Raw genomic sequence first — 25,093 nt, 5'->3', positions numbered from 1 at the left:
CCATAAATAATACGATTAAAATTAGGTGGTCACGCAATATTTGTTTACAAGTGATTTTCAACATTAAAACTGTAAGAATTTGTCTTTATGCAGGTTACGAGCATTTTATTTACATTATACTCGTTAACTGTCATATCAACTTGGCAAATCATAAGGCCAATGTGAAAAATATCAACATTTCAGTATCTTAATATAAACTTAAATAAAATAAACAAGTAATAAAATATTTTATAGCAAATGGTTTGATAGACAAAGCTTTATAACTGTGAACACTTCATAAAACAGACGAGTTAGTGAGGTAAAACAGTTGGCATGAAAGAATGAATTGAAAAAACCCGCGTCTCTTGTGGGATTATAAAACAATAATCCGTGTGTTTCTCTTTTCGCTACTTGTCAGATAATATTGTTAGTTGAGCTGAGTGTATAAAAATATGTAACATGCTCTCATTGTATTAGCTAACTGTACCTTTATCCTTACTCTTGATATATTCTGGTTTACAGGGAGTGTGTCAAAACCTTTGAAAATTGTTGGTCATTTCTTCAGGCTAGACCTAGAGAGGCTTCCTGGCATTATAATTTAGATACAATCTGTTGGTCATTGGATGTATTTGAACGTAATATTTAGGGACCGATTATCCACGCTCAACTACTAAGCCAGTCTTGTCCCGAAAGTGTCAATGCAATTACGTAGCTTGAACTTGGATAATATAAAACAGAAACATATTTCTAGAGACTAATAATTGTTTTTTTCTACAAAACATGTTCACAATCCATCCTAAAATAAAAAAAAAAATGCTTAACTTAACTCAGTGCATTGATACATCACAACACAAAATAAATCGAAACATACTCCATATTTTACAACAATATAACAAGTCTACTCCCAGTAATCAATGTCAATGGTTCCAATACCCTTATGCATTACTCTTTACTCAGGCCTCAAATAGCTTTACAGTATTTTTTTTACTTTATTGTTTATTCCCAAGCAATACATGCTAATCCAAATCTATTATGTTATACCTATTATTTAGTATTTTATTCTTAAGTTATTCTAATGTAGATAGTAGTTATTTTTGCTTAGGTGTGACAGGTTGCCGAATGAACCTACAAAACTCGAACGAATAAATAATTTATTATAATAAAAATAATGTAGCTTTCGACATGCTGAATTAATTTATAATCAATTTATAAACAGAAAGTTCGAGCTGGTGAGAAAGAGAAAATACAGTCCCGAATTAAGTTAGGTTATGGATTTACATTCTAAGATGAAGATTGTCACGATTAATTCCATTTTAGAAAAAAGGGGGAAGGGCGACGTGGAAATTTAGGTGACTTAGTGACTAACTGATACGAATTTTGAATTTAGAATAACTTCAACTTCAACTGAGTGTTCTCCGTTCGTAGCCAAGTTGGCCGTGGAGGGGCACCAGCCAATCAACATTGCGGCTATGCCACGTGGCGTCAGTTCAACGCTGGATAGTGCTGCTGCCTAACGATTACTCGGGGCGTTAGACAATCTGTAGTTGCGCTGTTACTAAGTTCAGCAAGGGATTTGCTGAGATGAGCTCAGTAAATTTCAGCCATGCCCGTTATATTTCTGGGAACATTGGCCTGGCCTGGCGTCGAGTCATGGCTGACAGAATATTCCATGGTAAGGCAACTGGTTGGTGCAGACGTTGGGAGGTTGAACAGTTCAATATTATAGACCCTCCTTTTATATTTGAAATAAAGAAAAGCTTTTGTGGCGGTATTGACATGTTTTCCTGTAGGGTGCATCTAAAAAAAACTCCCCAGCTGATATGTATTGGGTCTGGAATTTTTTGGAGCCGCCACATAGGCATGGATTAAATCTAGAAAATGTAATTTAATACGGTATTATTATTTTTCTCACTGATACAGCAAATCATTCTTGTTTATCAGTAAATCATACAAATGAAAATTTGTTTCGTCTGCAGGCTTGCTTTGGTAAAGGGTATTTTATGTTATTCTCTTTAATAATTAGAAGAAAAGACAAACTGCCTTACAACCTTTGGAAGAAAGATCTGTTTGTTAATATAATCCAATGGAATGTAAAAGGTTGGTATAAGAAGTAAATTTCTCGCAGGTGTCGGTTGTTCAGACAGCTGCTTGTCTTGATCACACCTCAACAGACGTTACACGCAAGTATCCTGCCTTTGGTAATGTTTTATAGCTAACAGTCTTTCTCGGTCGGCAGTCCCTTACGACCAGTTTACTTCACTTCACTTTGTAAACACTTAGAAATATTTATTTCATTCCAACTAAGTTAAACGTAACAATAATTTCTTGAATTTATAGAAGCACAACAGAAAATTGTCCAGGATTAACGAAAAACAAGACGTTTTAAGATAAGCATTAGTTTCATTCCGTGCCAAATATAACTTTAAATGCATCAAAATGTTTGTAAACCCATCAGATACACTTTACTTATAGAAAGCATTGTCAGTCACGTAAAGTACAGAGACCATGTAGAGTTGATAAAATTTTGCCAAAACCAAGGAACCAGAAGTTTTTGAGTGACCCTAAGTCATTTGATATTTTTCAATACATAAACAGCATACATAATATGTATGTTATTTATTTATATATTTTGGTCATACGTTATATGACCAGAATGTCCCCTTCATTTAACACAAAACATGTAAATTATTACAACCCAATTAAAAATCAAAAATTTTTCCCATCTGTATTTTCACTGAACATAATGCCAGTAGTGCTTACCAGCACATGTGTACACTAATAGTGACATTCATATGTTCATCAGAGATTGAGTAGGAAAATTGTAAGGAGCATATATAATATTAGTGTCTTCGTATTGTAATTTATTTCATTTTTGAAATATTTACAAATGAGTTAGCCATGTAAACGCCTTCTTTTGTTGGGATTAGAAGTCTCAGCATCATCAGGTCTTGTAACTTTTACGGGTCTGCTGGGTCCCGCTCCTTTCACCCCGAGCCCAGTAATCATGTAAGTAGATCCAGATTCTGGGTACGTTCTCCTGTCATTGCTGTTATTATCAATACGAGAAGTTGATACAAAAAGAATGTCGAGATTTTCGCCACCAAAACACAAAGATGTTGGCCACTTAGAATTGTATAAAGGAATTGATGCCGTTCTTGTGCCAGTAGATGGATCAATTCGAATAATCTGAAATATGATTAAATAATTAAAGTATCCAACATCAATAATCAAGGTTTATGAATAATAAGGTTTTACAATTGCATATGAGTTTCAAAAGACCATGTTGTGGCATTATAACCTGTGGAATTTACAAAATCACAAAATACTTCTTAATACACGAATAAATAAAAGAGTTTTAATTGTATTTTGTTAAGTGGACTACAGTGCTCTTCACACATATTATAAAATATATGAATAGAGTGTAAGGAAGAGACCACAGTTAGTTATGATTTGAAATCCATTAGTGTTTTAACTTTTTACTTGTTATTAGTAATTCATCAATACACCAACAAAACCAAGGTCTTGGGTTTGGATATGTTTTAGCGAATTTCCCTATAGGGAAGTAGCTATTACCGTAGGTGGCACGGTAAGACCTAGACCCGGGACTGATTTACTTTTTCATTTTGATGTTCCCAGAGGCCAAAAACACCATTCGTTCAAATTTTTATATATGTATATATATATAGACTTATATATATATATATACGTCCGTGAACGCGATAACTTGAGTAATTTTTGGCCGATCTTGATGAAATTTGGTTTAAAGGTGTAAAGCGGGATAAACTTGAATGAGTTCGCGAACCAGCACAATCGGACCATGGGAACAGGGCTTTACGGGGGGTTTTATGGGGTAAAAATTGGTTTTTCTCACTTTTGACCCTCAAAACAAAATATTTCCCGATTTCTCTTTAGACCTTTTTAAAGAGCTTAAAAAAACAAATAATTAGGTATATAAAAGTATTTTTGTTCAATTATTAGTAACGGAGAAAATTAAAAAAATTGTAAATTTAAAATTCCCATGTTATTCTTATGGAGAATATTGTCAAATGTTGTAGTTCGCTTGTTTATGGATATATTTTGATCAAACTTGGCAAATTTATTTATTTTGTACTAAGCTATCAATATTTTACTCAAAAACACACTTTATTAGTTTCCTTGTAACAGCAAACCTAGGTACTCGTTAAACCTAATGTTATTAAAATATATTTAACTGAAAATCAATTCAGACAAATGGAAATTCGCTTAGTCGGCAGGTTTGCTGCGGCGGGGGTATTATTGTATAATGTCCTAGCCTTATAATCCATTTAAGAATTTGTTTAACGCAGTATATTTATTATAAAAAAAATATATATATATATATTATTTAAAGTAGTAAGAATGCTTTGATTGTGGTAATTAATTATTGATTTTAGAGTACAGAGAATGAAATATACAGTTTTAATATTTCTTTGTTGTTAACCCGTTGCAAAAATAATAAATACCCCCGCTGCAACAAATCTAAAAAATTGTGACTAAACGAATATCCATTATTTTGACTAATTGGATTTACACTAAAATTTTTCCTTTAAAATATCACATTTGTTCCCTATTTAAATAGCATTAGTTTAAGGAGTACTTAGGTTTGCTGCAACAGGGAGGGTAAGAAGGTGTTTTATTATAAAATGTTAATAGTTTAGTATGAAATGAATGCATTTTCATAATTTGGTCAAAATATGTTCATAAACAAGCAAAGTACAACAGTTGACTTATTCTCTATAATAATAACATGGGAATTTTAAATTACAGATTTTTGGAATTTTCTCCGTAACCATTATGCGCATAATATTACTTCAATATACTAAATTATTTGTTTTTTAAGCTAAAAAAAAAATGGTTTGGAAAGAAATCGCTAAATTTATGTTTTTAGGGTCAAAAATGAGAAAAACCAATTTTCCAATGGTCCGATCATGCTGGTTCACGAACTCATTCGAACAAAATGTAGGTTTACACGTGTATACCAAAATTTGATCATTTTCGCTCGAGTTATCGTGCTAATAAACACACAGACACACACACATATATATATATAATATATATATATAATATATATAATATATATAAAATATATATATATATTATATATATATATATATTCCCTTTATGAGAAATTTTCTAAAAATTAAGTTTGAAATAGATTTAAAACAAAATAATCAGAATGTAACCAAGAAACCATCACAATATCAGCAAGGTTAACACGTCTTTACACCTTTATTATTCATCCAGAAGCTACCTTTTGATGTGCATACACTGTGACCCACAGTTGTCCCTCATTGTCGATTGCCATTCCATTGCCATGCATCTTTATAGGCGTATTATAACTGGCATCTCCTATCTCATTAGCCCAGATGTTGTAAAGAACGGTTTCTTTTGCTGAAACACATTGAAACTTATTAAATATTCCGTTTGAACAATTATTAACCAATAAATGGAAATTTAAGGTTGTTTTGTTTTTTTAACACTGGTGGGCGACAGTTTAATGTGGGTAATTAGGTATTTCTTAGTAATCTACAATTAATGTGACAGACGGGGTAGGTTAATTGCGCTTTTGCTACCAGCACTGAACTGGGTCCTTTAGGGTGGGTAAACTGGTAGGTTAGTTGATCGTTTACGGCTTCAACAATGTATCTCTAGATATTGTAAAAAGCAATGAAGCGTATGAAAATGCCAGTCAACCGAAATAATTCCTACAAAGATGAGGATTAAATGAGTTAAAGTTGAAGTAGCAGGTACCGGTTGTAGCGATTTCTCTAGGTTTGTACTTAAGGTGGTGCAGATATTTTTGTTCGCCGATCTTAACCAGTAAATTCAGAACTTAGTATGTACCATTTACCCTTACAAAATGAGAAAAATTCAGCTTGTAAATAAAAACTGTCTTAGGAAAAACATTAAACTTTTTCAGCGTATTGTAAAAATTTTAAATAAAAAACTAGATCCTATAACACCTTGAATATTGACATTAATGAACTTTAATGGACGTTTCAAAGTAAAGTATGGACAGATATACATATACTGTGAACATGCTACTAAGCCACTAACAATAAATAAGTTAATGTTTTTTTATTTTGTTAAACAAAGTCAAATACAATCTATTTAACCTTGCTGTGAGAGAAAGTTAGTGTTTCAATGTGTTTTAACTTCCATGCAGCTAACAAACTATGTTTTCCACGCCAAGTAGACATATTTTACATACCTGGGTCCGTTGTGAAGTCCCTCTGGTACACAATATACTTGTCAGAATAGTGTGAATCTATATAGTATAACTTTTTCTTGTCCAAACTCCATTCAAAGCCGTTAATTATCTGCTTTCTTATGACCTTTATTTTGGAATCTTTACCTACGTCAATACTGTAGATGTCACCAGAATCAGCTTTATATTGAAACAGCTCTGTTTTAGGATCTTGTGTGATTGTACCTAAAAGAAAGTTTAAAATTAGTTTTCCTACAGTCACCCGACAGATTAAGCTCCCTTGCACAAATTATAGTACATAAAGCCTTACTTTGGTGCACAGTTTTTACTTTGGCTCACAGTTTTTACTTTGGCGCACAGTTTTTTACTTTGGCGCACACCAGTATTTTTACAAAACAACAGAATCTGCGTGCTTTTATTATGCACGTAATCCATGTACGCTTGAAAATAAGTTGGCAACACTTAAAGATATTACGACCACGATCAGCGTTATATGATTCATAGTAACTGCAGGAACAATATATACATGTAACACGAGTGCAAACTGCCTTTGCCCACTAGTTAAACCAACATTAGCATAATTTGCCAGAATGCAAATTATTCTTATAAATGAGCGTTTAGTTCATCACCTGCTAAATGTTGCCTTTTTTGTTTCAGATACGCTTTAGGTCGTTCTTATATATTGCGTGTGTTTAAAAATTAGTATAGGACCTATAACTTTAATAAGTCATGATCAATCTTATGTAAAGAGATTTAAACTGTAGGGGGTGCAAACATTAATTTACTGACTACCCATTCGAGAATAATGAGACATATTATTAAAAATGTTATTTCTAATCAGCTCGGTTTTATTTTGCAGGATATTACATTTTATTCAAGGTATAATTATAATTAGTGTGTATAAAATCTATAAAATATTATTATGTAGGTATAATTTTTGTAATATACAGGGTGTTTGGAAGTCAGTGTTAACAATTTTAAGACGTTATTATGCACACAACTCGCGCTAAAAAATACGCAATTTGGACAGTGATATCTCTTTACTACTTCTGGCAAAAGCCGCTGTTAAATTTGTTTACATGTTTAGACATTGCCGAATATAATCCAACTTTTCAACACGCCCACCTGAGACAATGAAATTAATAATGGTTTTTTAAGAATCTGGATCAAATATTCTGTAAGGCAAATTTCCTGCCGGCAAAAACTCGTATGGTAACACAGAAAATTCCGCCACCTTAACAAATCAACGAAGTCCCAGGAATCGCACGAGTCGGGTTGCTGGGTTTTTCCAGGAGTCGATAGTGATTACAATAGCCTCAGTTAATAGTCTCGATTAATCAGAGCTCCGAACAACTAGTGTCCCTAGACACCACACTTATAGTCACCGCTCTAGTCAGATAAGTTTGTGGGGGACCGATAATTTTGACGTGACTCTGTAGGTAATAACCTCTTAAACTACATCCATACGAGCAATAAACTAAGTAGGTTCACCCTGCTTACCTACAGGTTTACACGTGAGAGCCTAAAACAAACAAGGGCTAAAAAGGCCTAGCCTAGATCCCTCATGGTCTGAGTTTACAACAAGAAAGTTGGCTTAAGTTGCCATTGAAAGAAAAAAAAGGAAAAATAAAACTGCTGCTTCAACGTAAAATTAAAACTAAATATTGCACTTCCTCACTTAAGAAGAATAGAAGAATATCTTTATTGTCGTTAAATACAAAAGTACAATAGACAACGTCAAAATATATAAAATTGTTCTATGAATTAGGTATATTGTAGTGATAAAAAAATAAGTTAAAACAGGATTTTAAAAAACTGAAACTATATATTAGACATTTGGCATCCAAAAAAATCTTCCAGTGAATGAAAGCTTCTGTCAAGAAGCCAATCAGCCAATCTGTCTTTAAATTTATTAAAACCAAGCTCTTGAAACAATACAGGTAGCTTATTAAAGAGCAGTATTTGGAGGAATTTGTGGCTATTGGTTGATTTTGATAATCTTACTGTCGGAATATCTAGCTGGTTACATGGGGGGGCCACCAGTTGACCGACAAGATACTTGGTCGTCTTGCCACTAGACCGTCTTTTTTAATTAAATAGATAAATACTGAAAACCAGTACGTCGACAAGTTATTTCATCGTCAGTCCAGTTGACCGGCCTGTAAATCTAAATTATTATATACGAGAAACCAACTTGTCGTCAATCCTCCCGACCGACTTACCACTTGCTCGTCTTTTAGGTGGGGATGTGTTGAGCGGCAGTGCCAGCGGCGCGCGCAGCTGTGGAGGGCACTGCAGGCGTACCAACTTCTGTATCTTGTAGCGGCAGTTTTCATTCCGACGATTTTCAGCTATCACAATGCAGCGGACCAGCGAGGTTCTTATTACGTGTAATTGTTTGTTTCTCAATCGATATTTTGTTATACACAGTACAGTGAATATAAATAGGCCTATATTAGTTTACTTCAATGAAATAAATGTTTTATTTAGCTAAATAAATAAAAATACGCCGATGCCGATTGAACAAATAAAATTGTTACAGACAACAGGAAGTCCTTAATATGATCAAAAAATTACTGAAATTTGTAAACCTACTGCTGGCGACAAGGGTGGTGCCATACATAGGTTTATCAATAAATGAGATAAACATGGACAACCTTATGCAGCTATAAGTCAGGAAACATTTGTAGAAACATTAAAAAGCAATACCAATTTATGAAATATGATAAGATATTTACAGGAAATGTTGATTACTGTATATACATCGTGAGTATCTCCAGCAGTTACACACTGGTGATCTTTGAGTTGACTCTTTTAAACTCATTGATTATTACTTTTTTTCGTTTTGGAATAAATTCTGTAATACTTTGAAATTGCTCGAATTCGAGCAACATGTACACGAGTTTGAATATTAAATTAACTAACATATTTATGTAATAGGAGGGTCAATTATTGTTAACAGTTGTGAGGTAACTACCGTTACATTTATTCAATTGAGAGATAAATAAAAAATTGATAATACCGGTTATTTAAAGCTTTGTTGTCTATTTTTCCCTCTCTTAAAAAAATAAAATAAAGAATGAATTTAGACTTTTGGTGACATTAGTTTGTACTATTTCTCCTTAAATGACACTGCTGTCTCGGTTATCAATAGTTATCTCGGTAAACTATTTATTTGCTGAAGTGCACAGTGTGCTACTTAGCCTGAGAAACATCTTTTGTTTTATGATTTTGTTGTAGGCCTATTGAAAACCTTGTCTAGAAGGAATTCCCATTGCCTGTGTTACCGGGGAGAAGTTTTTCTTAGTAAAGTCTGTAGACGTCTTCGGTTTTACACAGAAACATGTAATTATAATTGAAGAAGTACATGTTTTATCCTCTCACGTTGTTGCGTGGACAATACTATGGTGATTCAATTCTGTGTACTTCAATTTTCTAACTGGCCCTAACTGACGCATCCTTGTTTTTTTTTTACTAAATAATGTAGTCTTTACTTCCGTGGATCTTTGCGTTTTATTGTGTAACTGTCCTCAAGTAAGTCTGTGTTCTGAGTAAGTACTTCAAATGCACGGCACTACTGTATATTCAGATTTTCTAATGAACTATCATAGATAAAAGGAGTATAGACATGTATGTATGACAGAGTATGTCTACTCCTTTTATCTATGGTACTATTTCCAAGTTCATCTGGACGACCCTGCAAATCGTTTCTAGTAAAAATATTTTATTTGGTTTATGTTTATGAACTTGTATGAGTGTTGTTAACTAAAGCTAAATTCACATCAAATTAATTAATTTAATTTATTTTAATAGTATTTCTAATTAATTTCAGTTTTAAGAACATATCTATCTATACTATTATAAAAAAGAGGTGGTTGCTGTATGTGTGTATGGGAAAAGTAAACTCGAAAAATACTGGTCGGATTGGGCTAAAATTTGGCATGATGATAGCTCACATTCCCGATTAACATATAGGCATATTCTTATTTCAAAAATTCTTTCGGGCTCCGCCCCAGTGGCTCTGGAGTTTCCCATGTTAACCTTATGAGAAATGGAATTATTGAATCTCAACAGCTGTTTCAATTAAACAAGTTGGTTCTGTTCTATGATGTTCAATAGCATTAAAGTTACAAGGATTACCAACAGGGTGCAGCACTATTATTTCTTTTACATTTATGACAACAGCTAATTTGCAACCAAAAGGTGAGTGAGCGTAGCGAACGAACTTCAACCTGGAGGCGAGTTAGCGTAGCGAACGAGCTAACCTGAAGGCAAGTGAGCGCAGCGAACGAGCTCCAACCTAAAGGTGAGTGAGCGTAGCGAACAAACTTCAACCAGGACGTGATTGAGCCATGCGAACGAGATAATCTTGAAAATTAAGAAGTTAAACGGGGCAAAGCCCGCGGGTTACAGCTAGTAGTAAATAAATCCTTGTTGAAACGGCTGTACTATCCATGCAATTATTGTCAAACTATATGTTCAAAGATTCCTGGACGGCAATGTTATAATACTAGTTGGAGCAGAGGTACTGGATCTAGGGTTAATACAGTTTTGTGACGTGTAAGGTATATCACTGCAGAAGTAGTTAGCTCAAGAATTATGACGCGGATGACAAATATTGGTAGCTTTTGCTATAATTATAAAAAAAACCAAGTACATAAAATCATTCACAGTTTTTTTTCACAGTCTATTGAATAGCCTGCAGTTAAGTTCACTCTAATGAAGAATATAGACGTGGCCAGAGTTCCAAACGATTTAAGTAACAACTGTTTACATGAACTATCCTATATGTAAGTTTTTTTTTTATAGTGTGCAATGTACTTATTGAATTTTCATTAGTAATATATCATGACTATATCGTTTATGTAAAAGTATCAAAAGATAGTAAAACGAAAACGAAACAATCAACCAAGACCAGTGACCGAAACAAGTGTCGAGCTGGCGGCGCCGCGCCTACCTCGGGATTCTCCGAGGGCAATAATTCATCTTTGAAGTAACACCGGTAACACTGACTCACTGGCAGACACGGATTACCGCCTACCACCCTTTGTGTCGTCACCCTATGACCACCGGTCGGTCGGCCACCCATCCAAGGAAACTCTAGACATCGGCGGCTCTTTGTCGTTCGTTGACCAGCGTATTTTCTAGAGTTGAATGTATACCCTCACTCACACCAAGGAATAAGTAAACTGTAGTAGTTTTCTTGTTTATGAAAATATTTGCATTAAATTAGAAAAAAATCATTTATTTATTTATAAAATGTTATGTTTTACAAAAAAAAACACACTTTTACCCTCCCTGTTGCAGCAAACCTAAGTACTTGTTAAACTTATTCTATTTAAATATGGAATAACTGTGATATTTTCAAAAAGTCATTTTAGTGTAAATCCAATCAGGCAAATAGAAATTTGCTTAGTCTGCAGGTTTGTTGCGGTGGGGGTATATTTCGTCATAAACTCTTTTGCCACTTAAGAGTCTTCAATAGTAAAGTGGCAACTAAAACGCGACTCCAGCGACCCAATTCTGGCGGCGCTCTAGAACTACCCGAAGGCCTTTTCCGGTATTACGCGTGCCGCATCACACAAGTAGTTTTCCCGCGCCCCTATTCAAACGCTTGTAGGCGAAGAAAAAGAAAGCGAGTTGACGACCGAGACTAGGTCGACCCGATCGACTTCGACAGCTGTTTTACTGTCTCTCTCCCTCTCTCTCTCTGTCTTTGGATGTGTAGGGTTGGCGAGGGTTGTAAAATTGCTGAAAGTGAAAGGGACGTGGCTGGCGCTACGTTCCTAGTTTTTGGCCTCTTGATGCTAACACTGGGTCGGCTACTCGAGATCAAACAACAGCGTGTGTTTAGTACAAAATTGGGTTCACAGTCACATCTATCTATATATTTAATACACAGTTGTAACACTGTTTTCTCAGTAATTACTGGACCGATCTTCAAGATTTATGTCTCAAATTAAAGGGGATATTGTGTAGATTTGCCGAACTTCCTTAGAATTTACGTTTTTTCTAAGGGCTACGACCTACAGCCCTTCAAAGGTCGAGTCAATACAATTCTTATTGAAGAATATAAACACAGTTTATAAATTATTCGTCAGCTGTTTGATGTTTGTCAGACATTTGTTATTATTTTTATAACCTCACTTTCAGTATGTAATTATTAATCTAGGAGTTATAAACACACGATTTTGATCAAGGAAAAGTGTTTTATGCCACAATGTATTATTTACTAGCTGTTGTACCCGTGCTTTTCAACGGGAAGAGGGCACAGAATAGAAACATTTTAATCTTTAAATCTGTTGCATATAATAGTTACACATCCACCAACCCTTTTAGAAACAAAATTCAACTTTTATGGCCTTAATAGAAACATTTAAGTTATGACTTTTAAATCTGGTACGTAGTGGATACCACCATTTTGGTTTTGATTAATTTTAAACCTTGTGTAGGCTGATTTGAGAAAAACTGACCAAATCTTCAATAAAACTTTGACATACATGATTTACCTTCATCTCCCTTCATATAATTACATATCTTTTAAATTATTATTGATATTTTAAATTTCAATTTTTAAGTTGCAAAAATACTAATTATTAAATTTAAATGAACATTTGTTTTAATTTCACTCTTCTTTTTCAATCAAAAATCCTTCCATCTTCAATATTTCTTCACTCACAATAAATCATTAGCAAAACTAAGTCAGCTGTTATAAACTTTAGAAATATTGCTGTGCCTTATCAATACAGTCTTTTTAAATATTAAAGAAACTATATTTATGGGTACTATAAAAAGTTTTAAACAAATAATTTAGCGTTAAAGACAGCAGACAGATTAATATGATTATCAAAGCTTCAAAGAACAAAAAAAATTAATAGCAAATACAGTATATGTTTCATTGCATCTCTGATTCTACTCTACAAAATATCAAAAACCAACTTAATATACAAACCAGTTCTTTTAATCTGTCCCATCGTCCATTGCCTTTACATTTTCACACTTACCGTTAAGTAAGCATGGTGACAGATATTTCATTGATTTTAGAAACAAAAGAACACTGTGTACTGCTTAGTTTTATGATATTTTCCTTGGTTTAATTTAATCAGTGTTGTGGCAAAACACTAATAATAAATGTATCAAATAAAGTAAATGTGAACTTAAAGCCATGCTAAGATAAAAAATAAGAGTATGTTGTATTACCATTTTGATAATTAAAATAAAATAAAATATAGTTATACATATACAACAGATTTTAGAAAACTAAAATTGACGTACAATTTAGTTATTGATGATATTCTTTAGTTTAATTTATGCATAGGTTTGGTAAAACACGATAACTTAATTTACCTAAATATATATATATATATAAAAACAATGTAATGTGCAAGTTATGTTAAGATAATCTAACACATGTTAAGCAGTTAGAATTGATTTAAAGTAGCCTCCAAATTCATTCAAAACATCTCTACATTGTTATTTTCATACTGTTTCCATTAAAACATATCAATAACATTATTTTCATAACTTAGACACTTTAACAAATCCATAGCAGAGCCAGAGTTGATACAGCAACGATTATAGATTTTTTTTCTATAATCATTGACATAGTTTTAGATTAAATAATCCATGATAAACGGTTAGATTAAAATAAACCTACCTCATAGTTATGGAAAATATTATATTTAATAATTTCTTTGTATCAGCTGTCTGAAATTGTGAAATATGCAGTTTAGCAGTTCTTTTTGTTTAGATTTATATGTCAAAGCAAATGTAAACAAACATTGTTAGTGTTCTCATCACAGCCATGGAGACCAATCAATATTTACTTTTAAAATGTTCACCTCAGAACGTTTAAAGCCAAAGGGGCAAAGCCTACGGTCAGTGTCGAAATGTGAACAGTTCTATAATGGTCCTTGGTATGGTAGCTATATTTTTGTACACCTTAAGCCCAGTTGGTTCAGTAGTTTTTGCACCTATTAGTAATACACATACAGACAGACACCATTAGATTTTTATATAATAGTATAGATAAATGTATTTGAACATTGTTAAATATGGTATTAAGAGGTAAAATTGTGAGAAATACCTTTAGATCCTAAAACTGAAGATCCATTAGGGTTTTGGTAGAACAGGAACAAGATGAGCAGAGAAGCGATGGCTCTGGCCAGAGTGACGAGAATCGAAGGACCACAGATGAAAGATGATGTTGAGAAATGACTATTGTTGTGTAGTATGTAATTCTTCACTGATTTAAATTAAAACTCTTCTTCATTAATAAAAAGAAAGCAATTCACTACTCATGAATATTCTGGACTGTACACGAAAATTTACAACACATCTACTTTAAATCAAAATATCTTCTTGGATCCTAGCTTGACACTTGGTACTATAAATTTGGAATCCATATTTAAATGAGAAATGATGAAATAATGCACTTGGAGCGGTAAGAGAGAAAGAGAGATTAAAATATTTAATATGAACTAAACCAAAAGGTAAGCACTGTGTACTGTGAGAGAGGTGAGTCTAAACTGAACTGACTAGTACGAAGTGCTGTAGTGAACTTTGGACAGTGATGTCATCATATCAGCTGTTGTATCCTTTCAATAACTGAACTAAAAACTTGACTTGAATGTTAATACTACTTGATTAATTGTTTATATTTGACTGTATATAGTTCATATGTTATTAAATAAATATTTTATTAAATGTCCTTAGTTGAATTACTAAATATTTAACATACCGGCCCCCCCTGAACCACTGGGTTCTGAAAACAACACAAAAAATGAGAAAATCAATAAAAAAGGGGGGTGGTAACTCCTCTTCACTATTCCATAGGAAGGACAGACACCTTTGTCACAGGACGAGAGAGGTGTCCACTTGCGGTCTTCAGGTGCACGACCCGTACTATTCCATCAGTACCAGGTGAAACGGAGAGAACTCGTCCAAGCTTCCAGGAGAGTGGAGGCAAGTTGTCTTCATGAATGACAACCAAGTCATTGACTTCAATATTCTTCCTGGGGTTGACCCATTTATTTCTCTCTTGAAGAGTGTACAGATACTCTTTCTGCCAGCGAGCCCAGATATGTTGACTGAACTGTTGGACTAACTGCCAGCGTTTTAATCGGTTGATAGGAATGCTACGCAAGTCAGGTTCAAGAGGTGTCATAAGAGGACCACCTACTAAAAAATGACCTGGCGTCAAAGCTTCTAGGTCCGAGGGATCAGAAGAAAGAGGAGTTATAGGCCTAGAGTTCATCATTCCTTCAATACGGGTGATTAAAGTCGAAAACTCTTCCAGTGACAGGGTCTGTTGTCCAATGACTCTTATTAGGTGAAATTTCACACTTTTGACGGCCCTCTCCCAAAGGCCTCCCTGATGAGGTGCATGTGGAGGTAAGAAGTGAAATTTAATATTGAAATTCTCAGCGTAGCATTGTACTGTGGAATCCTTGATTAAATTTTCAAAGTTGCGTCTGAGTTTTTTGGATGCACCTGTGAAATTTGTAGCATTGTCACAGTGAATATCTGAAACGATTCCTCGTCTGGAGACAAATCTGGTAAGAGCGGCTAAATAGGCATCCGCTGTTAGGTCGGTTACTACTTCTATGTGTACCGCCTTAGTAGAGAAGCAAATAAATATACAAATATAAACCTTGATAGGTTGAACTCGTCTTAGTAGATGTTGCTTCACAAAGAAGTGTCCTGCATAATCTACACCAGATATGGAAAATGGCCTTGAAGGTGTAACTCGATTCATAGGTAATTCCCCCATGAGTGGAGGAGAATGAGGAGGTTTACATCTGAAACATTTTATGCATTTAAAGATCCTAGATCTTATTAAGCTTCTAGCACTGAGAATCCAGTACTTGTTTGCCAGCATAGACTGAGTTAGAGTTGGACCAGAGTGCAAATATAAGACATGATGGTGGTCAATCAAAATATCAACTAACCTATGACCTTTAGGTAGCAAGACGGGGTGTTTGTGATCTTCAGAGATATCAGCCTTGTTTATTCTTCCCCCTACTCGAATGAGGCCATCTTTATCCAGATAAGGAGCTAGGCGTCTAATGCGTACAGAGCAAGGTTTATTGGATTTCAAACATGAGATTTCTTCAGAAAAATATTCTCGTTGAACCAATTTACAAATCAGGTTATGAGCCTCTTTTATCTCCTGAGAAGTTAAATTCCCAATTTGTTTAACTTTATTTCTGGTGTTATGAATGAAGCGCAGCAGGTATGCGGAAACATGAAGTAGTGTTGTCCAAGATGAGAAGCGAGTGAGGAGAGAAAATGGTTCATCCGGAACAGCAGAGAGAGTGTTAACTGTGAGAATCTTAGTTGCAGGGATAGACTCTTCAGGTAAAGATTTACAGACAGACTTTGGCCAATTTTCTTCAGAGTTACACAACCAGACAGGTCCATTCCACCAAAGTGTGTGGTTAATCAAATCTTGTGGGGCGGTACCCCTTGACCCAACATCCGCTGGATTTTCTAGTGATGAAATATGTTGCCAAAATGAAGGTGGGATGTTTTCCTGTATTTCTGCAACTCGATTTGACACATAAACCTTGAGTCGATAAGAGGGCATGCCAATCCATGAAAGCACGATTGTGGAATCGCACCAAGCTGTGTATGAACTAATCTTGCAGTGAGGTGAGAGAAGTTGTATACAGTAATTTAGGAGCTTAGACATCAGGTGTGCTCCGCAGAGCTCCAAGCGAGGTATGGAAATACGCTTCAGAGGTGCGACTCTTGACTTCGCTATCAGAAGATAAGTCGATATAATTCCTTGTGAATTTACAACTCTCAGGTAAACACAACTACAATATCCTGCTTCACTTGCATCAGAAAAAGCATGTAGCTGAATATCTTTAGCTGAAGAAAGTCCCACGTAGCGAGGTATCTTGAGCATTTCAATATATGGAAGTTCATTGGCGAACTTGTTCCAAACTGATATAACGCTGTCGTCTAGGGGTTCATCCCAATCGAGACCAAGTGTCCATAAGTATTGCATGAAGGATTTGGACCAGAAGGTTACAGGAGTTAACCATCCTGACGGGTCATAGATCTGTGATATCACACTTAAAACAATTCTTTTTGTAGGAGTTTCCTTAATATTTTGAGTTCCTACAGAATAAGAAAAAACATCTTCATTAGGAATCCATTTAAGTCCTAAAACACTATGAACTGGTTGTTCGGGAGCTCGAAAACCAATAGGTTTTTCTTTGTGATCTTCAGGGATCGACTGTAAGAGTAATGGATTATTCGAAGACCATTTTCTTAACTCGAAACCTCCTTTTTTGAGTAACTGAACCACATCATTTTTCAACAAAAGAGCGTTTTCTACGCAATTACTACCCAATAGGGCGTCATCGACATAAATCTGATCCTTTAGAGCAGTTGCGGCTAGAGGATGATTTTTTCCTTCATCAATAATGAGTTGTTGAATGACACGATTTGCCAAGTAGGGCGATGATGTGAGCCCATAAGTGACAGTCGCTAGTTAATAGATTTGAAGAGGCATTTTATCATTCTCTCTCCAGAAAATAAGTTGAAATATCTGATCAGATTCCTTTACAAGGACTTGTCGAAACATCTGCTTGATGTCGCATGAAAAAACAACCGCATGTCGGCGAAAGTTGAGAATGATGTCACATATGTTGTTGTGGAGTTTTGGTCCTTGATGAAGAATACTGTTGAGAGACAGAGATGTTGATGTAGGTGCTGATGCGTTGAATACTACCCTTAATTTTCCATCTTTAAAAATTCCATGATGTGGAAGGTAGTAATGAGGATTATTTTTAAGACGTGGTGACTGACAGAGTGTCATATGTCCCGAAGACAAGTAATCTCTCATAAAATCAACATAAGTTTCCTTGAAATCAGGATTAGAACGAAATTTATTCTCCAGAGACCAGAATAGGGATTTTGCCATTTTGCTCGAGTTGCCTAATGTTGACGGATCGTCTGAGAAAGGCAAAGAGACAATATATCTTCCTTCAGGAGTGCGAGAGTGCGTAGATACAAAATGTTTTTCACATTTTTCTTCGGCTAAGGATTGCTTGCTTGTAAGAGGGGGTTCCTCTACAGCCCAAAACTGTTGGATAGAGGTGTGAAGATCCAAACTATTGGTGGTTAAGAGTGTGACTAATCCATGAAATGAATTTTTGCAAGTTGAGGCGACAGGGGTCGATCCTAAGAGCGCATATCCAAAAATGGTGTCAATTGCTACAGGCATATTCTCACCAAGTGACAAAAACTGGCCTTTCACAGAGGAGGCAAAAAGGTCAGCTCCAATTAGAACATCAATAGGAGCGGGTTTATCAAAAGTAGGATCGGCTAACATTAAATGTTGCATCTGTGAGCGAACTTCAGGAGTGATCTTAGCTCGAGGTAAATCTGGAGTGATATTATCCAAAATGAAGACAGGGTGAGAGCTTGCCAATACATATCCACTAAGGGACTGGAGAGTGACATGAGTTAACCCTTTTGTTTTCACCTGAGCAGACGAGATGCCATTAATAAGCGTTTTATTAGCATGAGAGCGCTTAATCCCTAAAGACTGAGCACATCTTTGAGTAATGAAGGTAGACTGAGCAGCAGAATCTAAAACTCCCCTACAAACTAGGGTCTTACCTTCGCTTGATTTTACCACAATTAAAGCAGTGGCAAGAAGAACTGTGTTCTCTGTATTTGTCAAACCAACAAAACCAGATTCATTTTTATTTGAGTCAGAACTTGGAGCTCGTTTGTCTGTGTTACCTTTAGACACATTAGGAGAGGGATTATTTTCAGAATCCATAAAATGCAAAAGAGAGTGATGTTTTCTTTTACACGTAGAACATGTACGCCATGAATTGCATTCCTTTACCTTATGCTTATCGCCAAGACAGTTGGTGCACAAATTTTTGCCTTTAACAAAATTATACATTTCTTGTGAAGTCAATTTAAGAAAACCTTTGCATTGATAGATTTTGTGATCTGCACCTGCGCAAAATGTACAAACAGTGCGAGGAGTTGCAATAAGCGCCGATTTATTTGAGCGCTGAGGGGGTTTTACTTGAGTGTGGTGGCCTAAGGTACCCTTAAGAGATGATCCCACATTAGTAAGATTAGCTGCTTCAAGATTTACACAGTGAGACTCAATGTATTTGGTTAACTCATCTAACTTAGGAGTTACAGAGTTATCACTTCGACTCTGTTCAAAATGATGGCGAAAATCAGAATCAAATTTTCTTAACAAGTGAGAGGTCAAAATTAAATTTTCCTGAGAAATTTCTTCATCTAGAGCTTTAAGTGCTTCAATGTTTTCATTTAAAACAGACAAAAACCTTCTAAGTTGCTTCACTGAGGGATTGTGAAGAACTGGTAAGTCTAACACATTGTTGACATGAAGAGAGATTAGTAATCTTGTATTCTGATACCTTTTAAGTAGAGATTCCCATGCAATAAAATAATTAGCATTAGTCATAGGGATGTTTTTAACAACTGAAAGTGCCTCTCCCTCAAGACAGCTTAACAAATAACTCATTTTTTCAACACCAGGAATACTATCATTTTTATGAATAGTATTTTCAAACAAATTTTTGAACGCCATCCACTTTTCATGTTGACCTGAGAAGGTACCAAGTTGAAGTTTAGGAAGCTGTACACTAACCTTAGTTGTAGCTACTTGGCTGATAGCTGCATTGGAATCATCCAGGTTTGGCTGGCTCGACTGGTTAGAGCTTGGGGAAGGTATCAAGTTCACACACAAAGAGTGAATAGACACATAGAGATCACTTATTTCATCTTGTAATGTTGAAATTGTAGTGATATTTTCACTTTCATCTAATTCCTCAGGTAAAGGCACAGTGCCGAACAACTTATTCACTAATTTGTCAAAATCATTATTTTTGGCTGTAGCGGTGGAATCCAAAAGAGTGAGCTTTGTTATAAGTTGAGGAGTGATAGGTTCCTTTTCGATAGCAAGCACTTTTGCTTCAATTGACTTAAGCCTGGCTAGCACAAGCTCAGATTGCTTCACAAAAGTTGAGAACCTCATTTTGAATAAGTCTTAAATTCAATAAAATTCCAAAATAAAAATAAATGCAGATTAAAATAAGTTTATAATGAGCAAAACTTATTTAAAGACAGCCAGGATTCATTGTATTAAATATTAATATTAGTCAACTTGAAATCAGAGAGAAATATTCAGCCATAGTATAGGCCTATAAAAAGTTTAAGTCCCAGAAAATATCTACCTGCAATTATTTCCAGATAATAAATTTGAAATTCAATAAAACATGTTATTTCAAACACAAACTGTAATTAAATGTTCAATCCGTATTAATAAACATTCTTCTGTCACTTTAATTTAAAAGTGTAAGCAAACAATTGAGGTTATGAAAACATAAACAAAGTCTTGCATAATGACATTTAAGTTTTCATTTCTATCCATCAGCAGCGCTAGTGTTGATCAGCTGTGAAGTTGGTATGACTTCCATGATTTTCTGAATATTCAGCAACAAGAGAGAAACTTGTTTCACATTACAGGGGGGAGAGAGGGGGGCAGACAGGATGCAGCCCGATAATGCACAATAGAGAATAGACAAACTATGCATGAAAATACAGGAGTTGTAGACAGTACAGTCTGAGAACAAAATTTTCTGTCTGGGACAACAAAACTTTATGTGTTATTTCACAAATTACTGCAACAATTTAATAAATTGATAATAATGTGATCAAAAATATTTAATCCTCTTGTTAATGATACTTAATGTTGATGACAGATTTATTCAATTAATTTATTCAGTTCAAATAAATACAAAACTTAATAGTCACAGTAGATTATTTTCCATAGGCTGGGAAACATCCGGCTCGAAGGACCATGTTAAATATGGTATTAAGAGGTAAAATTGTGAGAAATACCTTTAGATCCTAAAACTGAAGATCCATTAGGGTTTTGGTAGAACAGGAACAAGATGAGCAGAGAAGCGATGGCTCTGGCCAGAGTGACGAGAATCGAAGGACCACAGATGAAAGATGATGTTGAGAAATGACTATTGTTGTGTAGTATGTAATTCTTCACTGATTTAAATTAAAACTCTTCTTCATTAATAAAAAGAAAGCAATTCACTACTCATGAATATTCTGGACTGTACACGAAAATTTACAACACATCTACTTTAAATCAAAATATCTTCTTGGATCCTAGCTTGACACTTGGTACTATAAATTTGGAATCCATATTTAAATGAGAAATGATGAAATAATGCACTTGGAGCGGTAAGAGAGAAAGAGAGATTAAAATATTTAATATGAACTAAACCAAAAGGTAAGCACTGTGTACTGTGAGAGAGGTGAGTCTAAACTGAACTGACTAGTACGAAGTGCTGTAGTGAACTTTGGACAGTGATGTCATCATATCAGCTGTTGTATCCTTTCAATAACTGAACTAAAAACTTGACTTGAATGTTAATACTACTTGATTAATTGTTTATATTTGACTGTATATAGTTCATATGTTATTAAATAAATATTTTATTAAATGTCCTTAGTTGAATTACTAAATATTTAACAAACATTATTTGTATGTTTTTGGTGAAAATTTTCTATTTTTGAAATGTTTTAGTTTTTCTGTGTGATCTAAAGGAAAATGGTAATTGAGTTTAAGTTTAAGTTTGAGTATGAAATGTGAAATAATACCCATAGTAGGGGACGGAAACTTATTGTGTGGATCAATATAATTTATTCTCCATAGCCACCAGAACAATCATAGTGAAATCCACTTGCAAGTTGTACAGATAATTACTAATGAGGGAAACATGCAAACATTTTGTAGTAGGTAATGCATCTTACTCAAGATCAGTGTTTGACGTTCAGCAGTACCAAATTATACCTTATCGAGATGGCGAGTACGCTGGGATACGTGGAACTACAATTTATCAGTTAACTATACCCTAACTATTTTTTTCGAGTACACAGGGAAGTCACAGTTAGTGCTTGAGAAACTGTGACTTACGATTTCGGTTCTAGCGAAGAAGTATGTGACTTGATGTTTTATGGCAATGTTGACTGGGGTCATTATAGCTTTATAAAACTTTATCATTAACCCCAGGGTGTGAATAGTACAAAAAGATAAAGAAAAGGTAACCGTGCGTAAAGAGACATACAGAACGAAAAACATGTAGAGAACCATAAAAAAAGTAAAGAGCAGTGATGGTGTTAAATGTTCTCTGGAAGTCCCTACAAAAAAATACCGACTCTTTTGAATTGGGTCATTAAATTGGATTTTTACTACTGCAAATCTATGAACTTCGAGTCAGGACAGACTAACAGGGATACAAATATATTCTCCTTATGTTATCACAAGGGGGAGGTAAAATTAACTCCTTTATTAACATTTTGAATTCACGGAAAATCTTATCGTCGGGGCTACAGCAACTATAATAGCCTAATAAAGTATTAAGGGTCAAAAGAAACAAAAAAAACTATTTGAATAATATAAGATCATACAACTCTGCATTTGAAATGGTGAGTTCTAAGTCTTACTTGAATCAACACCTTTCTGGTAGTCTATATAATTTTAAGATGCGGGACTCCTTTTACCATCGGATTGGACCGTTAATACCCTCTAACATTGAACCAAAGAATGCCCAACTTTATATATACGACGTAAACAGAATGGGATCAACGATAAGTGAAATGCGACCGACTGCTGATGCGTTAGAGGCCTATTTACATGTAAGTGTCTATCTTTATTCCGTAAAACAAATGAACAAAACACAACGAATATAGGAATATACATGAACAAATTATCTCCATAGCATGAGTAGGTTATTAGGTTATAGCATTGCGCAGTTGTATACTATTTATTTTTCAAATGAAACTCGAATTAATGTAAAACATTAATTTGGTTAAACTAATATATCGGTTTGGTTAACATAAAACAGTTTATACAGACCAACTATCAGTTACGGTATATATTTCATGTAAAAAATTAAGCAGCCCCTAAATGAAATACAAATGTAAAACGTATTTGTTAATTGTTATGTCTTTTATTGTTGATAATATTCCCGTAGCGGAGCACGGGCGGTTAACTAGTACTTATTTAATACGCAAGCAAGATTTTTGTGACAATTATTCCTCCGAAACTACTGAACCGATTGACATGTTTTTGGTGTCATTGGAAAGAGCGTAACTTGAAGTTGTGCAGGAAACTTTCTTTTTAGGTAAATAATTAGAGAGTGAGGCCCTGGGACCCTTTAAAGTTTCGTATTTCTCCATAAGATTAACACGGGTAACAAACATTGTTTTGAAACTCCAGCTGTTGTCAGGAATCTTCTATATATATAATACGTGAAGCCGTATTTTGTTAACGCAACTCCTCCCTTATTTGTGGACCAATTTCAACGTTTAAGGTGTCAAAAGATTCGTCTCAATATGTAGTTTTGCAATAAGGTTTTAGAACTTTAAAATGTATACTCCTAAGGGCGCGAGACCCTCTCAAAAGTTGGGTTTTCCCCATAAGAAATACACAGAACAAATTTAAAAACAAAAAACAGCTGTTTATAAAAAGAAACCTTTTATCTTTTGGGAGTAAATATGGATGTTTTAATATTCAGTAGGTTAAGACCAAGTTAATCAGTTTTGTTGGAAGAACGGAAAATGCCTGAAGTTCAAAGAAGAAATATTGAAAACGGGAGGAGGATACAATTAATAATAAGGTATCTTATGCGTGTAAGGAGAATAGAGAAAGAGAGGCCTGGTCTAACAGATACCCATCGAGATACACATTCACTTGGTGAGATGAATAATAGTATTTGCCAGTTCTGCTATGCAACTTACTTTGGAAGTGAAAAAATGTACGAAGCACATAGTGTTGTCACGATGGTAAAATAAACTTGCCTAATGTCAGATCAAATGAATGCATACGAGAAATGTTTACTTCTGACACTGACGATCTCAAAAAACTTAGTACAAACAATAATAATGCCTTGACTATGATAAGTTCAAGTAGTAAGATTATACCAAATCTTGGCGGACCTTATGTTTTTATTGTAAACTTTTGAATTACTCGCTCTACTTTAATTTAGGCAAAACACAAATGGATTGTTTACTTCTAGGTTATGTTGCCAGTTCCTCGGATAAACGTATACAAAGGTTTTTTTGCTGAATTTTAGTCGCAATATTAGACATAAGTGAAGGAATTAGTGTTTATGTATTTAACAATCGATTAGTTAAAGTCAAGTTTATTTTTATGATTCAGGAGAGGCAAATAATATACGCTGTTCAAAAAGAGAAAATGAAAATTGCTATCCAAATCTTATAGCTGCAAGAGTTATCCAACCTATTTCATGGTGTTGCTGCTTTAGCCTATTCAAAGCATATTATGGCTTTCCAGTTTATAACCCAGAGTTTGTGGGTAAACATTAATGGTTGATAGGTTTATCAATCATCACTCCATCACTCCATCACTCCACTTTTCAGGATTCTCTGGCCACGGAGAAAATTCGTTTGATTAGGGGGATGTCTTATTATTTATATTTTAATTTTAATATTCCACATTCCAACCAAATATCTGGCCGAAAGTAGTTTTTGATTGCATTTTAATTGAATAATTTGTAACGAATCGAATTAAACCACGAATCGGACATACCATGATCCGTATGTCAAAATGTATGTTTTAATAGGTGAGGAATCCGATTATGGTATTTTTAAACTTTCGAAAATGTATGGTTTAGGCTGTAGAGATTAAATTACGGTGAAAATCAAATATATAATTTAAACGATTTTTTGTGTTGAAATTCTAAAATAAAATTCTTAACTCCTACCCCAAAATATACCGATTCATAATGTTTATTACAACTATGATCGATAATGTAGCCATAAGGTCGATACAAATTC

General features: G+C 34.5%; 1 protein-coding gene across 1 annotated transcript in view; it reads right to left on the bottom strand.

Annotated features, from left to right (window-relative positions):
• Window positions 1-2,848: 2,848 nt before the first annotated feature.
• Window positions 2,849-25,093, bottom strand: part of LOC129005187 (regucalcin-like) — a 40,335-nt gene continuing 18,090 nt past the window's right edge. The window contains exons 5-7 of the mRNA XM_054434018.1: window positions 6,209-6,430; window positions 5,249-5,388; window positions 2,849-3,165 (exon numbers count right to left, since the gene is read on the bottom strand). Coding sequence (XP_054289993.1) covers window positions 2,872-3,165; window positions 5,249-5,388; window positions 6,209-6,430 — 656 coding nt within the window. The 3' untranslated portion in view covers window positions 2,849-2,871. The remainder of the gene's footprint in view (window positions 3,166-5,248; window positions 5,389-6,208; window positions 6,431-25,093) is intronic.

The sequence above is a fragment of the Macrosteles quadrilineatus genome, unplaced genomic scaffold (genome assembly GCF_028750875.1).
Source record: "Macrosteles quadrilineatus isolate MER2022 unplaced genomic scaffold, UCM_ALF_1.0 Scaffold_17__1_contigs__length_3442018, whole genome shotgun sequence".
NCBI classification, from domain to species: Eukaryota; Metazoa; Arthropoda; class Insecta; order Hemiptera; family Cicadellidae; genus Macrosteles; species Macrosteles quadrilineatus.
This window is presented reverse-complemented; position numbering and strand designations above follow the sequence as displayed.